Source organism: Tiliqua scincoides, chromosome 12, assembly GCF_035046505.1.
Source record: "Tiliqua scincoides isolate rTilSci1 chromosome 12, rTilSci1.hap2, whole genome shotgun sequence".
Lineage (NCBI taxonomy): Eukaryota > Metazoa > Chordata > Lepidosauria > Squamata > Scincidae > Tiliqua > Tiliqua scincoides.
In genome coordinates, this window is record NC_089832.1 from 4,064,458 (window position 1) to 4,087,519 (window position 23,062).

The following is a 23,062-nucleotide window of genomic DNA, read 5'->3' on the forward strand; positions in this document are numbered from 1 at the left end:
CCACCTTTCAGAACGCGATACCAGAGTCTTTCGAGACTGAAGGTTGCCAATACAAAGGTAGCAGCAAGAATGTACCCCCCCACCCACTGTAGATATAGGGGGACAACTGTATTAAAATCAAAATGAAAAGAACTTGGACTGAGTGGCTTCTCTAACATTGAACAGCATCCTTAAAGAGGGCAAGTGGTGGTGTGTATCATGTAATTAAAGCAAAACAAAAAAACACATACACCCTCCTTACCTGTCACATGGGGCTAGTTTCAGATGGAAGGAAAGTGAAGAGGTACCTTTCCCACTTTCCACCCCAGTCTCCCCCAGAGCAATAAAGGGGCCTGGGAGACTCATCACACAGTGGTCCCAATCCCCAGGGACAGCTACCTGTTAAGGTTGGGAGATTACTTCCCACAAGGATGCTATTTTGAACAGCTTCCCTGGGGCAGCTGTTGCCGTGCACCCTGGCTCTTCCTAGCAACAGACCAAGCCCCAGAGACATCCGTGGTTACTTGCACACATCGAGCAATAAGAGAGACTAACACATCACCGAGCAACTTGTTTGGAAAAAGGACACCATTAGCGATACTCCCCTGGGGTCTGGTGAGCCCAGAAGGGTTGCTGATGTGGCAAAAACTATCCAGCGATCAGATGCCAGAATCAATTGACTTTTCACTAGCAAGAGATGTGCAGGCTAATGGGCACAGCAGCTCACTATGGTTGTCTCCACCCTGGGCAGCTTTGGTTGCCTGGAAAGCGCCGTTTCCTTCTAAACTCACAGTGCAATTCTATGCGTGCTTACTTAGAAGCAAGCCCTTCTGAGTTTCACCCCCAGGTAAGAGTGCAACAGATTGCAGACTTCCAGCCCAATCCTGAGCTGCCCTTTGCACCAGGACTACCAGGCACCCAAACAAATTCTGCGGCATCCTGTGTACAACTGGGCAGCTCCTCGGGGGAAGGGGACTTTTGTCCCCTTCCTCCAGGTAAGGAAAGTCACCCTACATAGGACTACTCAACTCTACGGCAGCCCTTGGGCTGCACAGAATCAAGAGCCTGACACAGAGGCTATGGATGTAGCGGAGTGTATCTCTGTTGGTCCCGCCTCTGTCCTGCCCGCTCCCTCCCCCTAGCATTTAAAAGCCTTAAAAGGTCTTCAGAGGGATGGGAAGCCCTCCCCGACCCACCAAAGGCCTTTAGATATCACTTCCAGTTTTTATGATGAACCGAAAGTGACCTTCTAAGGCCTCCCAAAGGCCTCAGAACACCTTCCAGAGGCAACATCTCCAATTGCCTCTGGTAGGTCCATCCTGGGGCAATGCTGTGGGTTTAGGAGGACCAGCAGATAGTGAAATCCTCAAGTCCCAAATCTGAGGACACAGCAGGTCCATAGTGGCGAGTTCCACACGCCAGTTAGATTTAGTTGACTTGCGGCTGGCTAAATCTAGCGAACAAACAACAGGAAGAGAACTGACAAGCCCAATGTACATCCTACATATGTGGAAGGGACAGAACAGGCAGACTTACCATCAGGACCGTAAATAACTCCTCCACGTAGACCCGCTCAGTTTCTATCAGTTCGTTTATCACATGACTACAATGAAAAAGCAACATTGACTAAAGCTGAATTTATCCTGAAATTCAGTGGGAGCACAGAGAGAGGAGTATCAGCTATGCATCAGCAGCGTGGTTGTGGAATTTGGTTTTCTAGCTATCAGCATCAATTTAGAAATGGCTCAAAAGGCTCTAGTCCTCATGGTTATAAAGATACGAGTGAAAAAGCATAGCTGATGCTCAATGAATTTTTCTAATGACCGCGGGTTATTTTTGCAAAGATGAGGTCTTATATTAAGCTCATCTGATCTGGCCAAGGGCTTCAAAGTCTTCAGTTAGTGCAGGGGCTCTTAACTGATAGACCTGGGTACTAAACAGACCAGGTGCCCCCCTGTCCTCCCAAATTAATCAACCCAGTGCAGAGAAATCACATGTACGAGAAACGGAACATACCTTTTCAGGATGTCTAAACTGTCTTCACTTTCCGAAATACAATACTGCAAAGAATTCCTTTTCTCTTGATAATCATGCATTACTTCAATCTAATATGGTGGGGGAAAGAAGAGGTTACAGGTCAGAAGGAGACAATTCCTAGAAAAGGAGAATGACAACTTGAACTCTATAACTCAGTTTCTCAGTTTAACGGTTCATTCAGCACCACCCAAGTATAAGAAAATAGGTCCCCTGCTTCGAAGAGTTTACAATCTATAGTTCGACTAAAGAGGAAGAGAGATGGGGCAAAGAGGGGGAATAAAGTACATTTCCAAAGCCAAGTTGAAATGCTGTCTCCATTTTGCTGCTCATTTGCAGGTGGGCAAATAGGGAGCAGGGGTCTTCTGAAGTACATGGAGAACGTTTGGTGTGCTTATGGCGAGCAGACTTAGGGCACAATCCTATGCGGGTCTACTCAGAAGTAAGTTCTATTAAGCTCAGTGGGACTTACTCCCAGGAAAGTGTGGTTAGGATTGCAGCCTTATAGATTAAACAAAATGGCAGCCAGCAGAAGAAGTGGCACCAGTAGTGGAAGAAGATGACTTCTCATTCTTTCCTCTCCCAAAATCTTAAACTTTTGTCTTGCAAAAGCTTTCACCTCAGACTTAACTTGCACGGATTTTAGTGACATGTGCTGAGTCTTCATGAATGGGGCTACAAGGAGATTGTTATGCGCAAGTCATCCTGGAAATGTAGGTTTTGAGAAGGCAGGAGGTCTGGTCTAGAGGGTTGAGCCTCCATTTGCCTGAAGATCACATCCAAAGGTCGCCAGTTCGAGGCCACCGGCACCGTGCGACCTTGGAGCAGCTGATAAGCTGAGCCGAGCTATTCCATCTGCTCTGAGCGTGGGAGGATGCAGGCCAGAATGTGAGGCCAGATCAGAATGAAACATCTGAATTGTTGTAGCTCTTGAAAGATAGAGCCTTCTTTCAATTGTAAAAATCCCTACGGGGATTTAAATTGCCTGCCTATGTAAAACGCCTTGAATAAAGTCTGAGGAGAAATCTGAGGACCAAGAAAGGCGGTATAGAAATACCTGTATTATTATTATTATTATTATTATTATTATTATTATTATTATTATTATCCGAAGGAAGTATTTTACTACATACCTTACGGGAACTTTGAGATTTCCTTGAGGTTTTCTTCCCAGGCAAGGAGATATCAAATGAAAATTTCAAACTGGAATTAAAATCTACACCTTGAACATGAGAAGAAGAAGAAGAAGGAGAAGAAGAAGAAGGAGAAGAAGAAAGAATGAATGAATGAGTGGTCAGATTATATACTGAGAAAGGAGTACCACAAATAAAGATATGTTCAACCATATGCAACCACCTGTTTTAAAGGCATGTGTATTCAGTTAGCTAATGCTGGGAGACAAATGCATTTTTTTTTAAGAGACAAGACAACAAAGGGAGAAAAATTGTTATGGGAAAAATGTATTAATAATAATACAAAGCAAATAATACTGTTCAGGAAGAAAGGATTATTCCACCAAGCTAATGACATTGCAGTTGTGATAAACAAAATGTGCCACTTTCATAAACCTAAGGGGAGAGGTGCCACATGTGGAAAAGTGGCATTTTGTGGCCTGATGGCCTTTTGGTGACTGGGAGCCATTGATTCAGTTATGTAAATTGCTTTGTGAACTACCATTTGTTGAAAAGCAGTATATACAGTAAATAATATTAGCAACAACAACAACAGATTGACATTAACTACATATAACTCTATAAGCAACATTTCAAACGTGGGTTGGGACCCGATTTCTGGTGGGTCCCACATATAGCCTCCAATGAAAACAGGGGTGATGGAAAGATCAGATAACTAAATGCCTCAAGCCCTAGGCTACTCAAAAATCAGATAGTTGCTAACTGCCCTGCAAAGAGCTGAGCTCCTGCAGTTTGCAAGATAGCTCCTAATTGCCCTACAAACAGCTTGTGTAAATATAGGGATAAATGTTTGAGTGTCTTGTTTCTGGTGTGTGTGCATGTGTTTCTTAAGTAAATGACAGGTAGCGGGGACAGGTAATAAAATATTAGTCATAAATAAATAAATAATTAAATAATTAAATAATCTATTTCTAGATCGCCTTTTTTAAAGTCTCGTAAAGCTAGGTGGGTCCCGAAAGATTGTCATTTTAAAAAGTGGGTCCTGGTGCTCAACTGTTTGAGAGCCACTGCTTTATAGAACAAATCTCTATGCATCCCAGTGGCATATCTAGGGTGTGGCAAGTAGAGACATTTTGGGCACGACTTGAAGGGAGGTTCCAGACATGGACTTACCCATATTCTACCAATGGTGCGCTTTTGCACCAGTTTCAGGGGACCTCCAAAAAGAGGTAAACGTATACTATTTTTCATGTCTTTTTTAAGAGGGGCTTAGCATCTGTGAAATTTTGTATAAATTCATTTAGCGGAACAGGGCTGGCTTTTTCTCCATCTCCCCTTCTCTGTGCAGCCTGCTGAATAAATTCACTTGGTGGGATGGACAAGGCTGGTTTCCCACCCCATGATCTCCCCCTCTCTGTTTGGATGGGGACGCATTTTCAGATATACCACTGATGCAAACCAATTGTCGTCTTAGTGTGGGGCTAGTATCCATTTACTGTGCTAGCTATCCTAGGATCCATTAACTCTATCACATGCTCTCTGCCTTCCAGAAGAAAAAATATTTCACAAGAATTAACATAACCCAATAAAAACAACCAGAAAAATAAAACAGAAATTTTAAACTAGAATTTAAAGTGAATAAAACTTAGCATCAGCATGTATATCACACAGGTGTTAGTTCATTGTAACTGTTACAACAACAGTAAAGCCAGTGCATATTTGAGACCACCTACTGAGCTTATAGCAGAGGTGAGATTTGAACTCAAGGCTTTAAGATACATAGCTATAAAAAAAGATTAGGGTGGTCAAGACAAGGGAGCAGAGGGCCTGAGACCATCAAGTTTATGGCACAGGTGAGATTTGAACTCAAGGCTTTAAGATTCATAGCTATAAAAAAGATTAGGATGGTCAAGACAAGGGAGCAGAAGGCCTGAAACCACCTACTGAGTTTATGGCACAGGTGAGATTTGAACTCAAGGCTTTAAGATACATAGCTATAAAAAAGATTAGGGTGGTCAAGAAAAGGGAGTGGAAGGCCCTTGAGGCAGAAAATGGGGACAGTCCACAGTTTAGTATGAGAGCATCTGCTGCGTATGCAGGACTCCAGTTCAATCCTTGGCATCACCTCGCTTGGAAAGACCCTGCTTGAAGCCCTGCATGTTGCTACCAGTTAAGGATTGACGATGCTGAGCTTGATAGAGCAATGATCTGACTCAGCAAGCAGCAGCAAACAAATGAACATTTTTAAAGACATAACAGGCTGTATTGTGTTTGCTTTTCTGCTGTGTTGCAGACACATAACCATGTCTCTTCTAACCATAGCACAAAATAAATAAAAAATGGCCTATCTATTTCATTGCACATTTCAAGTGTGGAAAATCAGGTATAGAGAAGAAGCACCTTTAACGAAGTAATGGGCAAAGGATGTAGGGAGAAAAACTGATGTAGAGGAATGCAAACAGATATGAAGAGAAGGAGACCCGTCTTCCAAGTCTGCTGTTGCAAAAATAAAATGGTTACACATTATTATTCCCGCAAGGTCGTAGTGACGCCGGTCCTCGTGCCGGAAAGAAACGAGCTCCTGGAAGAGGCGGGGAACAAAACAAAACAGACCAGATTGCTGGAGAGACTGCAGGGGCATACAAGCTGTAAGGATGAATCTTATAGGGCGGGGGAAGGGGGATTTGGGCCAGCATTCCAAGTCCATGGCTCAGTGACTGAAGACATGCACAGCATGCAGAAAATCCCATGTGCAATACCCAGCATCTCCAAGTGGAATGATCTCAAGGAGCAAGACTTTCTGTGACTGGGGCTTTGGAGGGATGTTGGTCAGGCATAGTGGGATAAAGTGGGCTACAGGAATTACCGGTGCTGAGACGTTCTGAGCCAATCTTGACTTTAGATCCCTACCAGGGCCCATGAGACCGAGGGTGCAGGGGGTAAATTGTACCCGGGCCCAGGGTCAAAAAGGGACCCAGGAGCCAAAGGAGGGGGCCCAAAAATTTTCTGGGATCTTACATTTTCCAATCTCAGTAGGGACCACGAGAGGTGCTGCAAGGGGGTACATCATACCTGGGACCAGAGGGCAAGAGGGGAGCCAGGAGCCAAAGAAGAGGAGCTGGAAATTTCCTGGGATCTCAGTAAATGTTTGCATATATTGTGTGAAAATTAGCATTCACATTTTTGTAAGCCTGTGTAGTTTTAAATATCTCAATTTGTAGAAATTATGATCCAAAGCTCGTATGAAATTACGATCCAATGGAGAAGGGAAGGGGCCCAAAATAGACTTTGTACCCCCTGATAAAATTCCTCTCAGAGGCCCTGCCTCCCCCCCACTTCTATACGCTGCTCAGGACAGCAGACGTCTCTTGTATAAGACTGTTCTTAGGAGAACAGGATGTGCCTTGTGAAGGGTCTCATTCCTTGACAAACACTGTAGTGAGCAGATGTTCATGGCAGCTTGCGGCTAGGAGTTCCAAAGTTCAGTTGCGTGTCATGCTCCAACTCTTGACTTCTCATGTGTTGTGAAGCCACTGATCATCCATTTGTTTTGGACAACCCCAAACACTTGTATTGTGAGTTTAGGAGGATAAAAATCTATCTCCTTCACCACTGCCCCATCATCATTTTTAAAACCTCTGTCAAGCCCTTCTCCCACTTAGCCATTTCCCCCCCTAAATTATAAAGGTCAATACACAGGATTGGCACATTCAAACTTTGATGCCAGGGAGGGCACCAGGATGCAGGTCTCTTGTTGTCTTGTGTGCTCCCTGAGGCATTTGGTGGGCCACTGTGAGATACAGGAAGCTGGACTAGATGGGCCTATGGCCTGATCCAGTGGGGCTGTTCTTATGTTCTTAACTACAATTCCCAGGAAGCCTTGCAGGTCTCTTGTTATCTGGTGTGCTCCCTGGGGCATTTGGTGGGCCACTGTGAGATACAGGAAGCTGGACTAGATGGGCCTATGGCCTGATCCAGTGGGGCTGTTCTTATGTTCTTAAACTTAGGGCCCACAAAGCAGAATAAAGGCCATCAGCTGTCAACTGTGGATGATGAGAGACTTCATATATCACCTGTTTTTTTCTGGGCCTGCGAGGATCAAAGTGCACACCTCATTCAAGGTACGTGGCTGGGGGAATTGCATTTGGTTTGCTGGGTCACAAATTGTGCATGTCAGATTTAGAAAGGGGCCTGATCCAGTGGGGCTGTTCTTATGACCTCTAAAACCTTCATATAGGTTTGGAAAATAAGGATGGGACAGGGGGAATGTTCCTCTCAAAAAAAAAAAAAAATCACTTTGCATGCCTATATTGGTTCCCTGTTAAGTGAACAGCCAAAAGTGTTAAAACAGGTACTGAAATCTGTAGGTCACTGTTGTTCCCCACACAGTTATGCAGGCCACAAGATACCTAAATAATTAAGGACGCAATCCTAATCCCTTATGTCAGTGCTTTCCAGGACATCAGGACAATGCAGCTCTGAGGTAAGGGACTAAACATTCCCTTACTCTGAGGAGGCCTCCGTGAGTGACACCCAACTGCAGGATGCAGCACACGTCCCATTGGCACCGCTATGCCAGTGCTGGAAAGCACTGACACAAGGGGTTAGGATTGTGCCCTAAATCTGATAATTTCAGGAGAGGTTCCAGGGTATTTAAATTGCAACCCACAAAACTGTTCTGGGGATTAGAACGTTGGAAAAATCTACTGTTAACATCACTGGCACTAGCCAATAGGTTCCTTTCAGAGCAGATTTTCTCCCCTACGCCCCAACAGAAACAGGCTGTGTTCCCAGCTCCACTCTTATCCGCACCTTCCCAAGGCTTACTCATGAACATGTCTGGGTGCCGTATCGCAAAAGGGTGTTACCATGTTTGGGGGAGAACAATGGAGACTTCGAGCGAGGTGAGTTTTCCGGCCGAGGGGCGACAAGCTGCACAGGGCGCGCTTGCTTGTCCACCAACTTCCTGAAGCACGCCTGCCTGTTCTCGAACATACAGCGCACATTCTCCAGCTTGACCTGGACTGTCTGGATCCGTGCCTGCAGATTCCAAAAGGAAACTTCTATAAGTGAGACTCTCAGTACTGTGGAGTAAAGAAGTGACTTGGCCGAGCTGGCCGGGCTCGGAGCGGCCCAGACAACTTGGTTGACTCGCTTCTTCCCTCTTCTCCAAGTGCTTCAGCAGCCAGACTTGGAGTGGCTGGGCCCAGAGGCTTGGAAACTTGGAGCGGCTGGGCCCAGTGCAAAGGAGCAACTTGACCAAGCTGGCCAGGCTCGGAGCTCAGCTGAGTCACTTCTGTATTCTTCGTTAACAGGAAGCACTCAGAGTGGCTGAATATGGCCAAGACCGAGCAAGGTCAACACCCCCCCCAAGGCCATCTTTTGCTGCACCGAGTTGCTTCTTGTTGACACAGGGAAGAAGACCACTGAACCTGGGGCATGTGCTAGGCTTTTCCTGTGGTGCCACCTTCTTAGTGGGTGCCACCCAAGGCAACCCAGACCCCCTGCACCTGCCCCACACACGCCCCTAGCGATTCCCCTAATTCTGTGTATTTTAAGTTATAGGAAAATTTGTCCTTTCCAACACATAACCAATATTGGTCAACACCAGTAAGTGTTTCAGGATTAATATACATGTTTCAGGTTTAATTGCAGTTTGAGGGTGGACCACACCTGGAGTCGAGTGAAGACTGAAGGCAAATTTTAAGAGCAATCATGCAACCTATCTTTCGTCTGATCAAAGTAAGAAACTACACTGAGTTAAGCCAAACTAGCATGAAAGTATTTTTTTTTCCAAGAGGTCAGAGAGAGAGAGGAAGGTGATACTCCAAGTTCTATGAAACCTTTGCAAGATCTGTGCAACTTGCATTCAAGGGGCACATCTCAGCAAGTTGAAAGCCAAGTTTTGACTCTCCTCTCATGCACCAGAAGCAGGCTACTCCCGCTCCCTGAAATAACCATTTTTTTATTTTGCAATGGTTGTAAAACTCCTATGGACATTGGAAGATGGAAGGTCCTGTTGGTAACATCTTAGGTGCTAGTCAACAGGTGCCTTCCATAGCTCCCCCCCATTCAAACTGTCTATATTGGAAAAACCAGTTTTTCAGAGCTACATGTGGGACAGCAAAACACAACGAGGGTATTTTCAAATCAGTTCCACTGCTTCAAAAAATGTTTGGGTAAAACCTGGCCAGGATTATTAAATTCTCTGAACTCCTGTGCTACTGCCATGCTAAGTATGGCATCAACCAAGTGCTGACAAGTTGGTGTGGGGTTATTTCCACCTATGGTCAGAAACTGGGCACTGCTCCACCCATATGGGAAAAAAAAGAATCAAGGTCTTGGATCTAAGTTAACAAGTCTCAGTTAGTGACCCCCACAATCCTTAGACAGTTCCACAAAATGAGATCAGACACCAATGGTGGAGGTCTTGTCATTGGAGTCGGTGGATGTTGGGTGGTTTCCATGGACCTACCTTGAGTTCAGGCGTTAAAATGAGCTCAAAGTCTGAGTATAGGGCTTGGGGATTGGCGTTTAAATGGGGCGAGGAGCTCTCGAGGAACTTCTCTATGTCTTGGAGAGCTTTCTGGGCACCTTCCCGAGACTGGCATTTGTCCATTGGCTGGTTGGCTAGAAGGTAGGCGCCTTCATCGCAGCAATCCAGGGCCTGGCAGAAAAAGGCATGAAAACAGGCTCATAAGTTGAATTATCTAGGCCAGAGACGGTCAACTGGCAGCAGTAGCGGAGGTGGAAGGGTTGGTTGAAACCTGATGACAGGCTTGGATACAGGAGAATTCACAAAAAAAACAGAAGGCTAAACAACACTTTCTGCAAAAGAGAATGTCAAAGGGACCTACGAAGAAGTGGATGTGGACGTTAAAGAACCGAGAGACTGGAAATATGCAGGGAACTTAAGGCGACAGGATGGGACCTCATAATGCATAAGCCAAACAGTCACAAATCACCTTCTATAGCCTTGCCAGCTCTTAGTTCCCCTTTTCTCATTCTTTGGGCACAAGCCTAACCAGGTCTACTCAGAAGTAAGTCCCATGGGGCTTACTCTCAGGAAAGTGTGGATAGGATTGCAGCCTTTGTCTCTTCCTGTGCTAGGCAGAACTGCTTGTCACAGGAGTCAGGAGACCTTGTTTATTCTAGCACTGTTAAGACTCTTAGACCAGCACGGACCAAGAAGGCACTTTGCACATCATTCAGTCGCCCAAATCAATGCCAGACACACCAGAGCCAATTGACAAGTGCAAAGGGCAATGTTTTGTTATTACAGAGATATACAAATGCTTCCTTTGTTCGCGTATTAAAATGACTGAGGTCCTTCCAGAACATCAGAACCAGACTGCCTGAGACTCCCTGAAGACCGAAGGAGCTGAAAACAGGACAGTGTTATGCATCTCACTCAATAATAATTACTTACCCCTCACCCCTGCTAATTGGGTAAGAGGCACTTTTTCAAGTGGGTGCTCCTTTTTTTAGCAGGGGGAGAGTAACTGGCCCACCTCACCCCAGCACTGTCTGTTCTAGTGGCTGTCTGCTGGTATTCTTTTGCATCTTTTTAGATTGTGAGCCCTTTTGGGACAGGGAGCCATTTAGTTATTTGATTTTTCTCTGTAAACCGCTTTGTGAACTTTAGTTGAAAAGCGGTATATAAATACTGTTAATAATAACAACAACAACAACCTGATGACAGGCTTGGATACAGGAGAGGGCAGAAGCAGGAAGGAAACTGTGGAAGACCTTCCACCACTGCTGAAGCTGGTTGCCCTCTCCATGAATGGAGTTCACTGTTGTGAATATCTTTATGGCTGTGTTTGTTACTTTTCCCCCTAACTTTGACCCAGATGCTCTCCCTTGACCATTTGGTTGAATTTCTGAGCAAGTGTATACAGTTTTTACGTATAATGCTGCCCCCCCCCTTCACCAAAGAAGGTGGCAGATTCACCTTCACTGAAGGTCTTCAAGCAGAGGCTCAACTGGTACCTGCTGGAGACGCTCCAGGAGCTCCTGCTACAGGCAGAGGGATGGAATAGATGACCTCGTGGGTCACTTTCAAATCTACAATTCCATAGTTTATTACTGGGAACCACTTGGCTATCCAAAAACCGAAGGAATAGGCCATTGCGCCTGCAGTTTATTACCAAAGAAACGTCAAGTAAGGCGACTGAGCTTTGGCAAGACACAAAGACAAGAGCCAAGATATCTAATAGCAGCTGACTTTGACTAGACCAGGGGTGTCCAAACCCTGGCCTGGGAGCCATTTGCACCCCTCGGGGACCCCCAATTCGGCCCTCGGGGAGCCCCCATTCTCCAATGAGCTTCTGGCCCACCAGAGACTTGCTGGAGGCCACGCTGGTCCGATGCAACTGTTCTTCACATGAGGGCCAACTGTTTGACCTCTCGTGGGAGTTGCAGACCAAGGGCTCCCTGTGCTGCTTGCGGTTTCACGTCTGTGAAACAGCAGCTGCAGCAAAAGAAAGGCCAGCCTTTCTTTTTGCAAGGCCTTTATAGGCTTTGAGCTATCGTGAGACCTTCATTCATTCATTTAAGGTCCATCTCTAATATATCGGTTTATGTAAATTCATTCAAATTTTAAATGCAAATTAATTCTTTTTTTTCCCAACCCCCAATTGTGTCAGAGAGATGATGTGGTCCTCCTGCCAAAATGTTTGGACACCCCTGGACTAGGCCAAAAATGAGGCACAATCAAGGAGATCGCCACTGGAGACAGACAGCCATCACTCGGGCAGCAGGGACTTGGTGCTACACTCAAAATTCTGTGCAAATGTTATCCAGTGTGTTGTCTAGATAACAATCAAAGCTTAATTCTGCAACTGGATCTGAACAGACCTGCGTCATTCCACATTGTTTATTCTGCCTGTATTGCTCAGAGAAAAGACTCCTGATCACTGGAAATCTTATCCATATCCACTTCCCTGGCTCTTGACAAGCAGTCACTCCCATATTTCCAAGCACTTCATGAGGGCTAGAAACTTGATCTTCTTAAAAATGAAAGCTGAGTTTCCAAGGAAGGTGGACTCTGCACATCGCACTCAGCTCTTTCTCAGCATGCACAGACAGCAACGAAGGTTGTTACCTGCTGCAAAGTGGTGAGGAGGTCCAAGGTCTTCTGCAGCCGGACGTGCTTCCTTTTGATCTCCTCCAGCAGGACGTCTGAATGGTGTCGCAGTTCGTTACACTGCTGGCAGATCAAGTTGAGGGCGTAATGATGGTTGGCTGCCAGCTGGTGCCCGTGAAGTATCACCACTTGTGCCTTGCCTGTTACATCCTTGCACGGAAAAACAAAGAGAGGAGAGAAATGTTGCATCGCTATCCAGGGCCTAGGAGAGGGGGATAAAGGGGGTAATTTCTATCCGGGACCAGGGTCAGAAAGGGGGCCCAGAAACCAAAGGAGGGGCCCCAGATAGTCTTGAGATATTATGTTTTCCAATCTCACTGCCTGCACATGATGCTGGGGGCACAACCACAGCCATAAAGTGGCAACTGCTGCTACAAGCCATACACACCGGGCCCAGGAATGCATCCATGACCCTTCCTAACAGAATCAAATCTGGGAGGAAACCGGCCTGCTACAGGAGCTTTTTGGCTTGTGGATCCCATAACCATGAAGGGGTTCAGGGACACAGTTGTAGGGCTACAGCTGCTGCAGAAGTTCATTTTGGTGCACACAGCACACTGTCCATTCTAGTGCAAGCATCTGTGATGATGCTCATTTTCTGCAAATAGATTTTCTAAATTTCAAAGATTTTAGAGACACTTAGGCGTGTGTTTGGGTTTCCATATTACTTTATCTAGCTGCCAGTGTTGCATGGTCGGGTAGACCTGGGCTCCGCATCAAGAAGCCTGGTAGACCTGGGCTCCAAAGACTGTTCTGGCTGTCAGCACCCTCCCCCAGCTTATTTGGCCCCTTGTTCTGCCTGCCCCCACTGCCCCCTCCTCCTTTGGGAAGGGGCCCAAAAGAAACTTTGTACCCCCTGATAAAATTTTTCTCCAAGGCCCTGTTGCTATCACATATTACCACAGTCAGTTCACTTTATACGCAAATTTGCCTACCTGCAAGGGACAGAATTCCCTCCTGTCTCTTGCTATCTGCTACTCTGTTCTCCTTATCCACTAATACTGAAGGATTGTTTTAAAGAAAAGTGGGACATAGGTTTTACATAAAATAAATGTCTGATATATGTATATACACATACCCTGGTATACATATTTATGTATAAGGGTGTACCAGGGTGTATAAGGTGTGTACCAGGTGTGTATAAGGTGTGTACCAGGGTGTACCAGGTATGTACCAGGTGTGTACCATATATATGTACCAGGGTGGCCAAACCGCAGCTCAGAAGTGACATGTGGCCTTTTGACATATAACGTGTGGCTCACGAAAATATGTTGGCTGAGCTCCTTTTTGCATCACAACTAATATAAAAGGTAAATAAGACATTTTCAAGCTTTATCATTATTTACATGGCAAAAAACCCAGAGTCCCCTGGATTTAAATGTTAATGTTCAAGGTGTGTAAATATATTTTAAGAATTTAAATGCTTCTTAAGTATTGCAGCTCTCAAACATCTGAAGTTTATCATATGTGGCTCTTCTATTAAACAAGTTTGGCCACCCCTGAGAAATACTTATTCACACACACACACACACACCCTAATCACTGCTCATTAGTTTGTAAACAGAATGGCTCAATTACCACAAAGCCAGCAGAGTTGCAATAGATCTGGCAGACTTCTATACAGAGTCCAAATGTATATGCAGGAAGTACACAGGAAATAAAACTCTTCTTAATCAGTAATTCATCACCCAAATAGGGACAATTACTTCTGGTAGCGAAGGGATAATTATTGCTGGAATCCTCTCTGATTCATCCTGCAGATTGCTGTCACTGGGCTGGGACAGTTCATCATCTTCTACAGTTCAGAAGACCAGCTCACCTGTGCTAGTTTGTCCAAGTTATCCAGGTCCGAAAGCCTGTCTTTTACTTGAGCAATGTTATCTCCAGTGTCGCGCAGTTCCTCTTGCTGGTCCATTAAAAATTCGATGGCTTTACTGAGCTAAAACAAAGAGAGAAGTTTGTTTTTTTTTTTTCATTCAAACCTGTCTTGAGCACACAATTATTCATAGGCTGGGTTTAAAGCTCTTTTGTGGGTCAACAAAACAGTTCAAAAAAAGTTCATTCAAACGTTGGAAATTTTATGATGATGATCATCATCATCATCACCATTATATAATAATTATAATATATATTATATCATAATATATTATATATATATATATATATATATATATATATATATATATATATATATATATATATATATATATATATATATATATATATAGCAGTGTTTGGTCACGAGCCAATTTCAGTTTGGTCTCCATTCATTTCAATATTTTATTTTTAATATAATAGACTGGTATGTGACTGCATTTGGGAAAATGTTACAGACCTGTACTTTTAACAGGCTACTATGTATATACTTTTAACAAGGATAGTCAATGGGACTTACACCTGGATAAGTGTGGGTAGGATTGCAGCCTAGGATTGTTAAACATTTTCCTGCTTGACGATGTCATTTTCGGTCATGACATCACTTCCGGTGGGTCCCAACAGATTCTCATTCTAAAAAGTGGTTCTCAGTTCTAAATGTGTACTATATAATATAATAATAATGCAGTATTTATATACCACTTTTCAACAAAAAATGAAAATGACCTGATACAAGTGGCTTGGGAAGGTGGGAACAGCAGCTGCCCCGTCCTACCTCTTGAAAATGTTGCTCAAATTTCCACAACTGTAAATATTGTTCCATCTTCAGCTGATGTTTCTCCCAGAATCCATCAAAAGCAGTTTCCATCTCATGCAGCTGTGCAAGCAACCTTTTACAGCGAGAGGAAGATTATTTATTTAGCTTTTTAACTGCCTTTCTAGCAGGAGCCAAAAAGACTGTGTTGTTAAGTCTATCCTTAGAAAAAGAAGGGTTTAAAATAAGAAGTGGACCACTGAATTCTGCATGGAACTGAAGTTCAGGAGAGTAAGTGTCTGGAAGAGGGGGCTACTTCCAGAAGAACAGCTCTCAGCCTTTTCCTAGGCTCAGCTATTCATTCATTAAAGCTTCTGCTGATGGCCTAAATTCTGCTGAGCTCATGATGGCACATTCGAACGCGTGCCCCTGAAGAGAATGACGCCTCAATCTAGCCTCACAGGCCCCAATTAATTCTCTATGGGCGCAATCCTAACCCCTTATGTCAGTGCTTTCCAGTATGACATGAGGGCAATGCAGTTCTGAGGTAAGGGAACAAACATTCCCTTACTTTGAGGAGGTCTCCATGAGTGCCACCCAACTGCAGGATGCAGCCCATGTCCCATTGGCACCGCTATGCTATTGGTTCAGGCAAAAACTCAGGCAAAAGACTTTAAGTCTTCTACCCAGGCTGTTTGCAAACCAAGGCACAAAAAAACTCAGATCCAAAAGTTAAGATCAAAGGCAGTTTACTTACTATCTGATGCAGACTTATACAAACATTTCTCACATCAAGGTTCTTAAAACTAGAAGACCAGGAGCCCTAAAAAGCTGCCCCTGGATGCATGCAAGTATAATAAAACAATAGTTAAAAACAGAGATTAAAATACACTCTCCTGTTCTACTAAAGTCAGCAAACAAGAAGCTATATATACATAAGGAGGAATCAGCAAGGGGACACACCCTTTAAAAAGACCATTAAAGGGACCACATAGAATTTCAATTTTAAAGAACCAGATACTCATCTGATAACCACTACTCAGTGTTGTTATTCCCCAACATATGCCAGTGCTGGAAAGTACTGACATAAGGGGTTAGGATTGCACCGTATATCAAAGACTGCAAAGATCCTGGCCATATGTCAGATATTGTGAATAAACATGGGGGAGTGGGGGGGGGATTTTTGGCAGGAAAACCGTCTAGGTTGGAAACCGCACCACAAACATCGTGCTCACCGATTGACAGTTTCCCAGTCACCACACCTCTCCTGGGGTTGCTCCTCATCAGGTCCTTCTACATTGGGTTCCTCTAAGCTGCACAACAGTGCCTTGCCCTCTTTGGTAACAGCTGTAATGTCTCCCTGCAAAAGAAATACATGATATAAGCTTCTTCCAATCCCACCGCACTACTAGATTCTTGCCCCAGAACCTTCAAGGTGAAAAGCCATCTTTCTCCTGCATGTGCTGTGTCAGTGGCTAAAGGCTTCCCTTCTTTCCCAGGAGACTTGGACCTATCAATCCAGAACTTAAGACTGATTTGAGATCTAACTTCAGTTTGGTTCAGACCCACCTTCAGCTGGTAGTATTTCTCGGTGCGCAAAGCCAGGATGCGCTCTATCGAATAGGTGTCATCCGGCAGTTCCGTTTCTGCCAACTCCATGCCGAAGGACTGCAGCATCTGTGCAATCTCCTTCACCGTTAGTGCAAAACTTTCTATCGCCTGGGGAGAGAAAGTTTTTGGCTCATCAGCTGGCAGACAAGCTGAAGTTCAGCAAAAGTTGCATCAATAAATGATGGTTGGGTTTTTAGTGGGTTCCCAACATGTTGCATACCTGATTTTTTCTAGGGATCCCAAGGGCAACATGAAGCAGACAAATGCCTGCTCTTGGGGAGATCTATTGGATGGGGTTTACTTCATGCACACAAACTTGCCCAGATACCAAAACACTTACTGTACCCTTCCCAAGATGCTCACCTGCTTGCTTTGATTCCCCAAGCTTGTTGGTTGTTCTAACAACCTGCAAGGCCTCCCTGTCTCCCAAAGGAGGCAACGCTCGAGTATGGTACTACAAGTCACCAAGGATCTCACACCAGGTCCTAGCAGCAGAATTCATGCACTTAATTAAATGCACCACTGGAGGAGGAAGGAACTGATGGATGGTTCTCTGTGGTGCTACAGGGCCACCATTGTGGCTGGAGGGTGGTATTGCATTTATAAAGTCAAGAGGGATCAGGTGACACCAGAAGCCAATAGGGTTCCCACCTGGTCCCATAAAAGCCACCAACACTGACTTGATCTCTTAGTCTGAGCAAACTGTTGTTCATGCACAGACTAAACCGGTCTTGGACTACCCATTCCTGGAGGTCCGCATGACCACATCCTTCTCACCAACCCATGCAGCTTTTCTGATTAAATGGTTCAGATCTGAAAACTGCTCCTTGGCTACTAATGGTTTGACAAGACATATATTAAAGCACCCACATACATTACTGCCTTGAAGCAACCTCCCACCCCACAACCACCATCAACTGCATCCAGTCCAGATGGGCAGGAGGTCAGGTCTAGAGGGTAGAGCCTCCGTTAGCCCGAAGATAACATCAGACGGTCGCCAGTTCGAGGACACCGGCAGCTCCCTGGACAGCTGAGAACGGCGAGACCTTGAAGCAGCTGACAAGCCCAGCTGAGTGATTCCACCTGCTCTTGGTGTGAGCAAGAAGCATCTTGGCTGCCCTCCATGTGAGAGATGGAGCTGCTTGCCAGCCTGCGTGGGAGAACTGGAGGCCAGAAGTGAGACCAAACCAGGAAGATCCATCTGAAATGTTCTTGAAAGAGAGAACCTCTATGTTTGTAAAAATCCCCTTGAGGCATTTAGAAACGCCTGCCTATGTAAACCGCCTTGAATAAAGTCAGAGGAGTAATCCGATGACCAGAAAGGCGGTATATAAATACCTAGTTATTATTATGATTAATATTACCCTAAAAATTGTACCATCCACAATTACCCAGGCTACACCCAAAAAAGGAGTGGTAGAGAGGGACGTACAGTCCTGAAGATCATCCATTCACTATGGCAATACTCCAAGGTGCCTCCAAATTCAGGCGTCAACTGTTTTTCATTGATGTACGTCAGTAAGTCGCTGACAGAGCTCAGCATTACAACCTGTGGGACAGAGAGAGAAAGAAGGAAGGGTTCACCCTCGTGGAGGAAACAAGTTTCATATGGGAGGATTAAATAGTTGTGTTGTTTTTTTTAATTTATAGAAATATTCTTTATCTTAATTTTCCACATTAACAAAAATGCTCAAGGTAGCACAGATTAAAAACAATTACAGACCAATCCAATCCTGCCCTAGAGCTGGCGGTCCTACCCCACATCCTAGACAGGATGGGGGCTGAAATTGGCACAGCCTGGGGCAAGGGGAACCACTTTCCCTTACCCTACGTCATGCTGCAGCAGCCCCAATGGGACTAATTGGAACCTAGCAGGCCAGAGCTGCCCCGGGTTGCCCAGAAACAGGGTTAGGATCTGGCATAAGTGCTGAATCCTGGCCCTACTCACCTCCTGCCCACCCATGGGCCCGCCCACTGCCCACCCTCCCCCACCCCAAAATGCCTCCCTCTTGCCCTCTACTTGCCCGTCAGACCTCTGCGCAAGCTGAACCTGGTTGGCACGGATTCACCCTTTATGCCAGCTGAGCAGTGCTCGCATCAGTCTCCCTCCTCCAGACACGGCACAGTAGTGCTTTCCAGTACTTTTGTGACTGCTTTGGCAAGTGCAAGGGACTTGCGTTGGCCCAGAGTGCTTTCAGGATTGTGCCTTTACCATATACAGGTAGGCATTGCTTTACGACAGCAATACATTCTCCAAACTCCGTCATTAAGCAATTTTGTTGTTACGTGAAAAACCTATGTTTGTGTTGCTTGCATTGTCATTAGGTCTCAAAGTCCTCTTCCAGGTCATGCCAGGCCACTACAGGCCTCCAAATGTCCCACAGAAGCCTCCAGAAGCGACTTCCAGTTTTCAGAAGCAAACCAAAAGTAGCTTTCTGAAAACCGGACTTAGCTTCCAGAGGCTTCTGCTGGCCATTTGGAGGTCCGTGGAGGCCAGGCGCAACCCAGAAGAGGTCTCCGGGGCCTCTTAGTGATGACACCAATTGATTTGTACAGTTAACCAACAACAGACCATTGTATAAGTGGTCCGTTGGTCAGAACATCGCTAAGTGAGGCACACCTGCTATTTTAAAAACAGACAGGAAAAGATGAGCCTGGAATAAATTCAACCTGCAGTCAGGTTTAACACATTAGACAAGAGGCTGCCACCTGCTGAGTCAGTCTTTGGTCCACCTATCCAAGTATCACCTACACTGACTGGCCGCAACTCTCCAAGGATTCAAATGGGTAGGTGTCTTCCAAGCCCCAGCTGGAGACACCGCCAAGGACTGAACCTGGAACATCCCTGCATCTAACACAGGTGCTCTTCCCTCTGGACATTCTGAACAAGACAAACAGATCCCCATCAAGTTGCTTGGGATGAAGCGAACAGTCAACCATCTGAGACCTGGTTTTGGGACTGGAGTAATGAGTATAGGTTGAGTACGCCTTACCCAGACTTCCTGGGACAAGGAGGTGCCTGCATTTTGGATTTGTCTGGATTTCTGAATAATTGCATAAATATACTGAGAAATACTCCTTTTGCTCTTTTCACTGGTACACATACGGGCGTCTGGTGGCCTCTCAGGCACTTTTCAACAACGTCTGTACAGGAACACACCAGAGAGCAGAGAATAGAATTTATAGCCTGCGCCTGCGTTGTACATGGGAATGAACATAAGACCTTCTAGAGCAGGGGTGCTCAATAGGTGGATCGTGATCTACCGGTAGATCGCGAGGCAAAATGAGTAGATCGTGGAGCCCTGTCTCTCCAAACTGTTAATATGTCAGTTTCATCTAGTGACTATTTAGCTGACACTAAACTGACACTGAAACTGACACTTTAGCTGCTCTTCAGGCATGCAGCAACAAAACTGACAAAACTGACTAGACTTTAGTCAGTTTAATCAGTTTTGTGGCGCTGCATGCCGGAAGAGCAGGAGCTAGGCCGCGGGAGGGATGTGTCTGTCAGACGCTTCCTTCCCACCTGGTAGATCTCCGGGCCTTGCTGGGTTTCAAAGTAGCTCTCGAGCCAAAAAAGTGTGAGCACCCCTGTTCTAGAGTTTACACCATAGAAAGTTTTAAAAAATGTCTAGGTTTTAGATTAATCCAGATTTTGGATGTCTGGATAGGGGAATATCTACATGTACTTCAGAGTCTTCCCCCCCCCCCCCAGTTTAAAATGTTCTCATTGGGAAAAATCTCAAATAGGTTCACCAGTACAAATGGATGGTATTTATCCAATGGTGCTTCATTGGATGGTATTCATCCAATGGTCTGAGACCTGGCCCACCTCACCCCAGCAGTGTCTTTTCTAGTGGCTGTCTGCTGGTGTTGCATCTTTTTAGATTGTGAGCCCTTTTGGGACAGGGAGCCATTAGATATTTCATTTTCTCTGTAAACCGCTTTGTGAACTTTTTGTTGAAAAGTGGTATATAAATACTGTTGTTGTTGGTCTGAGACCTAACCTTAGGGAAACATCTGCCAAATCTTATCAATCAATCAATCAATCATCTGTGACTTTAAGACCCTTTTTAAATTTTTCCACAGCATTAACTTAATGTCCACCAAAGGTTAATTGGTAGAGGTGGGAGAAAATGGGATCTTTTTTGCAGATTTTGGTGTTTTCCAAAGTTAGAAGTGCAGAGAGTGGTGTTGTGCATTTTCATTCAAAATTTACATTACAATTTTAAATTGTAATCACTTTAAAAGCATAGCATGAAGGTTATCTAGGTGGTATAGTGTCAGCAGATTAAGCCACAGTTATTGCCGAAGCACCCACCCATTAAATACATAATAATTAAACGGTTTTCTTTTTTTTTTTAATACAGATTTCGGGGTGTTTTTGTTTTGCTTTTTTTTTTAAAGAGAAGTGCAGAAAGTGGTGTTATGGGTTTTTATTTTGTTATCACTGTTTTCTCCTCTACAAATTTATTGCGGATGTTGTTGGGATTTTTGCACAGATATAATCTGCGTGTGTGCTAGTTAAAAACGGCATTATAGTTTCACAACCTTGCATGACAACAAGCATCTCTTCCCTGCTCTGCCAGAGTCAGCTATGGATCAAATTGCTACAACAAGGCAAGTGTTGTGTATGCCTATATATATTCTTACCGGCAATTTGAGCAGGAAGTCCTCCTGACTGAACCGAAATCCGATGTCGGTAAAAGTGCGTTGGAAAAATCCGGTGGGGCGTAAAACCATCACAAGGTGGAGGTTGCCAGGGAATGAGGCCTAGACAGACAACATTAAAAGGAAGGAGGTAATCGGTTCAGACTGTGCATTTGACTGGTCAAAAGCCATCAGTTAGTTGACCAAATCTGACATTGGTCCAATCATGTATAACTTACAAAGCTGTTATCGCTTTTTAGAGAGACAATCTGTTGGGACCCACCAGAAGTGATGTCATGGCTGAACGTGACATCATCAAGCAGGAAAATTTTAACACTCCCATACAACAAAATCAAAGCGATCAAGTAAATTAAAAGTTTACAATAAGTTTTAAAAGTTATTTAAAAGAAAACCACTCAAGCAGTTGCTGATCTGTTTATTAAAAAATAAAAAATAAAAATTCCCCAAACATTCCAAAGGCTGCAATTCGGTTCATAATGACCCAGGAGTACGCCCTGCTATCATTATTAAAAGCATATACTGTACACACAGTAGCCTGTTAAAAGTACAAATCTGAAATTTTACCCTAAATGCAGTCACGTACCATGAATGCATCAAGTCTAATAGATTAAAAATAAAACACACATTGAAATGAATGGGGACAAACCTGAAACTGGTCTGTGAACCACCTAGTGCAGTATTTCTTAACCAGTAGTACAAGGACAGCCAGTGGTACTTGAGGTGGTTCCTGGTGGGACTCCTGGACATCTGTTGCCCGGCAGCAAGACCAGTGACATGATGCAAAACATTGGTAGGAGGCTTGGCTCAGTGAGTGGAGCTCCAAAGCACACTTTTCATGTACTCTAAAAAGCCCTCCTGTCCACCCTGAGACTCTTACGGGTGTTTGCCACATTGTGCCTGGCCTCTCAACTCCAAAATAACTGGTGATGAAGATCCTGTTCTCCCCTCCTGAATCTACTGCCCCCTGCACTTCAAGTCACAAAGAGCATTCCAAGGCACCCGTTTAAGGTGATCTGGAGCCCTGGAACACTCCCATTCGGAGCTCCATCACAACGTTTGGTGGTGTATTTTATCCAGCACTCGAAGTGCCACCTCGTCTGTGCAACGTTCCCAGGGTGGCTATTTTTAAAAACAGGTTTAAAATAATAAATGAGAGCAAACGCTTTGCCAAATCCTTGTCCCCATTGGCAGCCAATTGGGAATCCTGCCAGGCACCAAGAATGGGCTCTGGAAACAGAGAGCAAAGCACTCAGCAGGTTGGGGAAAGACATGGCCAGGATCTGACCCAGCAAGACGGCACTTTCATTGATAGCTGTGAATAAAATATCCAGCAGACCCAGCCACCTGGAGCACAGGCCCTGGGAGACTCCAAATGGTGCCCCCCCCAACATTCAGAGATGGGGTGCCCCACTCGCAAAACAGCTGACATTTAAGGCCTCTGAGTGGAATTTCATTTAGGGGTACAAAGCTTCTCTCAGGAGTACAAGGTTTCTTTTGGGCTCTATCCCTTTTCCATTGGACAATAATTTCATACAATCATTGGGTCCTATTTTCTATGAATTACAGCATATAAAACTATGAAGCTAAGCAGGGTCAGGCCTGGTTAGTACTTGGATGGGAGACCACCTTGGAATACCGGGTGCTGTAGGCTTATGCCATGATATCGGAAGCTAAGCAGGGTCAGGCCTGGTCAGTACTTGGATGGGAGACTGCCTGGGAATACCGGGTGCTGTAGGCTTATACCATGATCTTGGAAGCTAAGCAGGGTCAGGCCTGGTTAGTACTTGGATGGGAGACCACCTTGGAATACCGGGTGCTGTAGGCTTATACCATAGTCTTTTGAGACTGAAGGTTGCC

The 23,062-nt window shown here is 44.9% G+C and overlaps 1 protein-coding gene across 1 annotated transcript in view; it reads right to left on the reverse strand.

The window, feature by feature from the left end:
• The window catches only part of MCF2 (MCF.2 cell line derived transforming sequence), a 55,062-nt gene that overhangs the window by 22,428 nt on the left and 9,572 nt on the right, over positions 1-23,062 (reverse strand). The window contains exons 4-15 of the mRNA XM_066639962.1: positions 21,188-21,307; positions 17,967-18,083; positions 16,493-16,642; positions 16,159-16,283; positions 14,945-15,059; positions 14,114-14,233; positions 12,253-12,444; positions 9,622-9,813; positions 8,015-8,186; positions 3,147-3,235; positions 1,996-2,084; positions 1,516-1,582 (exon numbers count right to left, since the gene is read on the reverse strand). Coding sequence (XP_066496059.1) covers positions 1,516-1,582; positions 1,996-2,084; positions 3,147-3,235; positions 8,015-8,186; positions 9,622-9,813; positions 12,253-12,444; positions 14,114-14,233; positions 14,945-15,059; positions 16,159-16,283; positions 16,493-16,642; positions 17,967-18,083; positions 21,188-21,307 — 1,548 coding nt within the window. The remainder of the gene's footprint in view (positions 1-1,515; positions 1,583-1,995; positions 2,085-3,146; positions 3,236-8,014; positions 8,187-9,621; positions 9,814-12,252; positions 12,445-14,113; positions 14,234-14,944; positions 15,060-16,158; positions 16,284-16,492; positions 16,643-17,966; positions 18,084-21,187; positions 21,308-23,062) is intronic.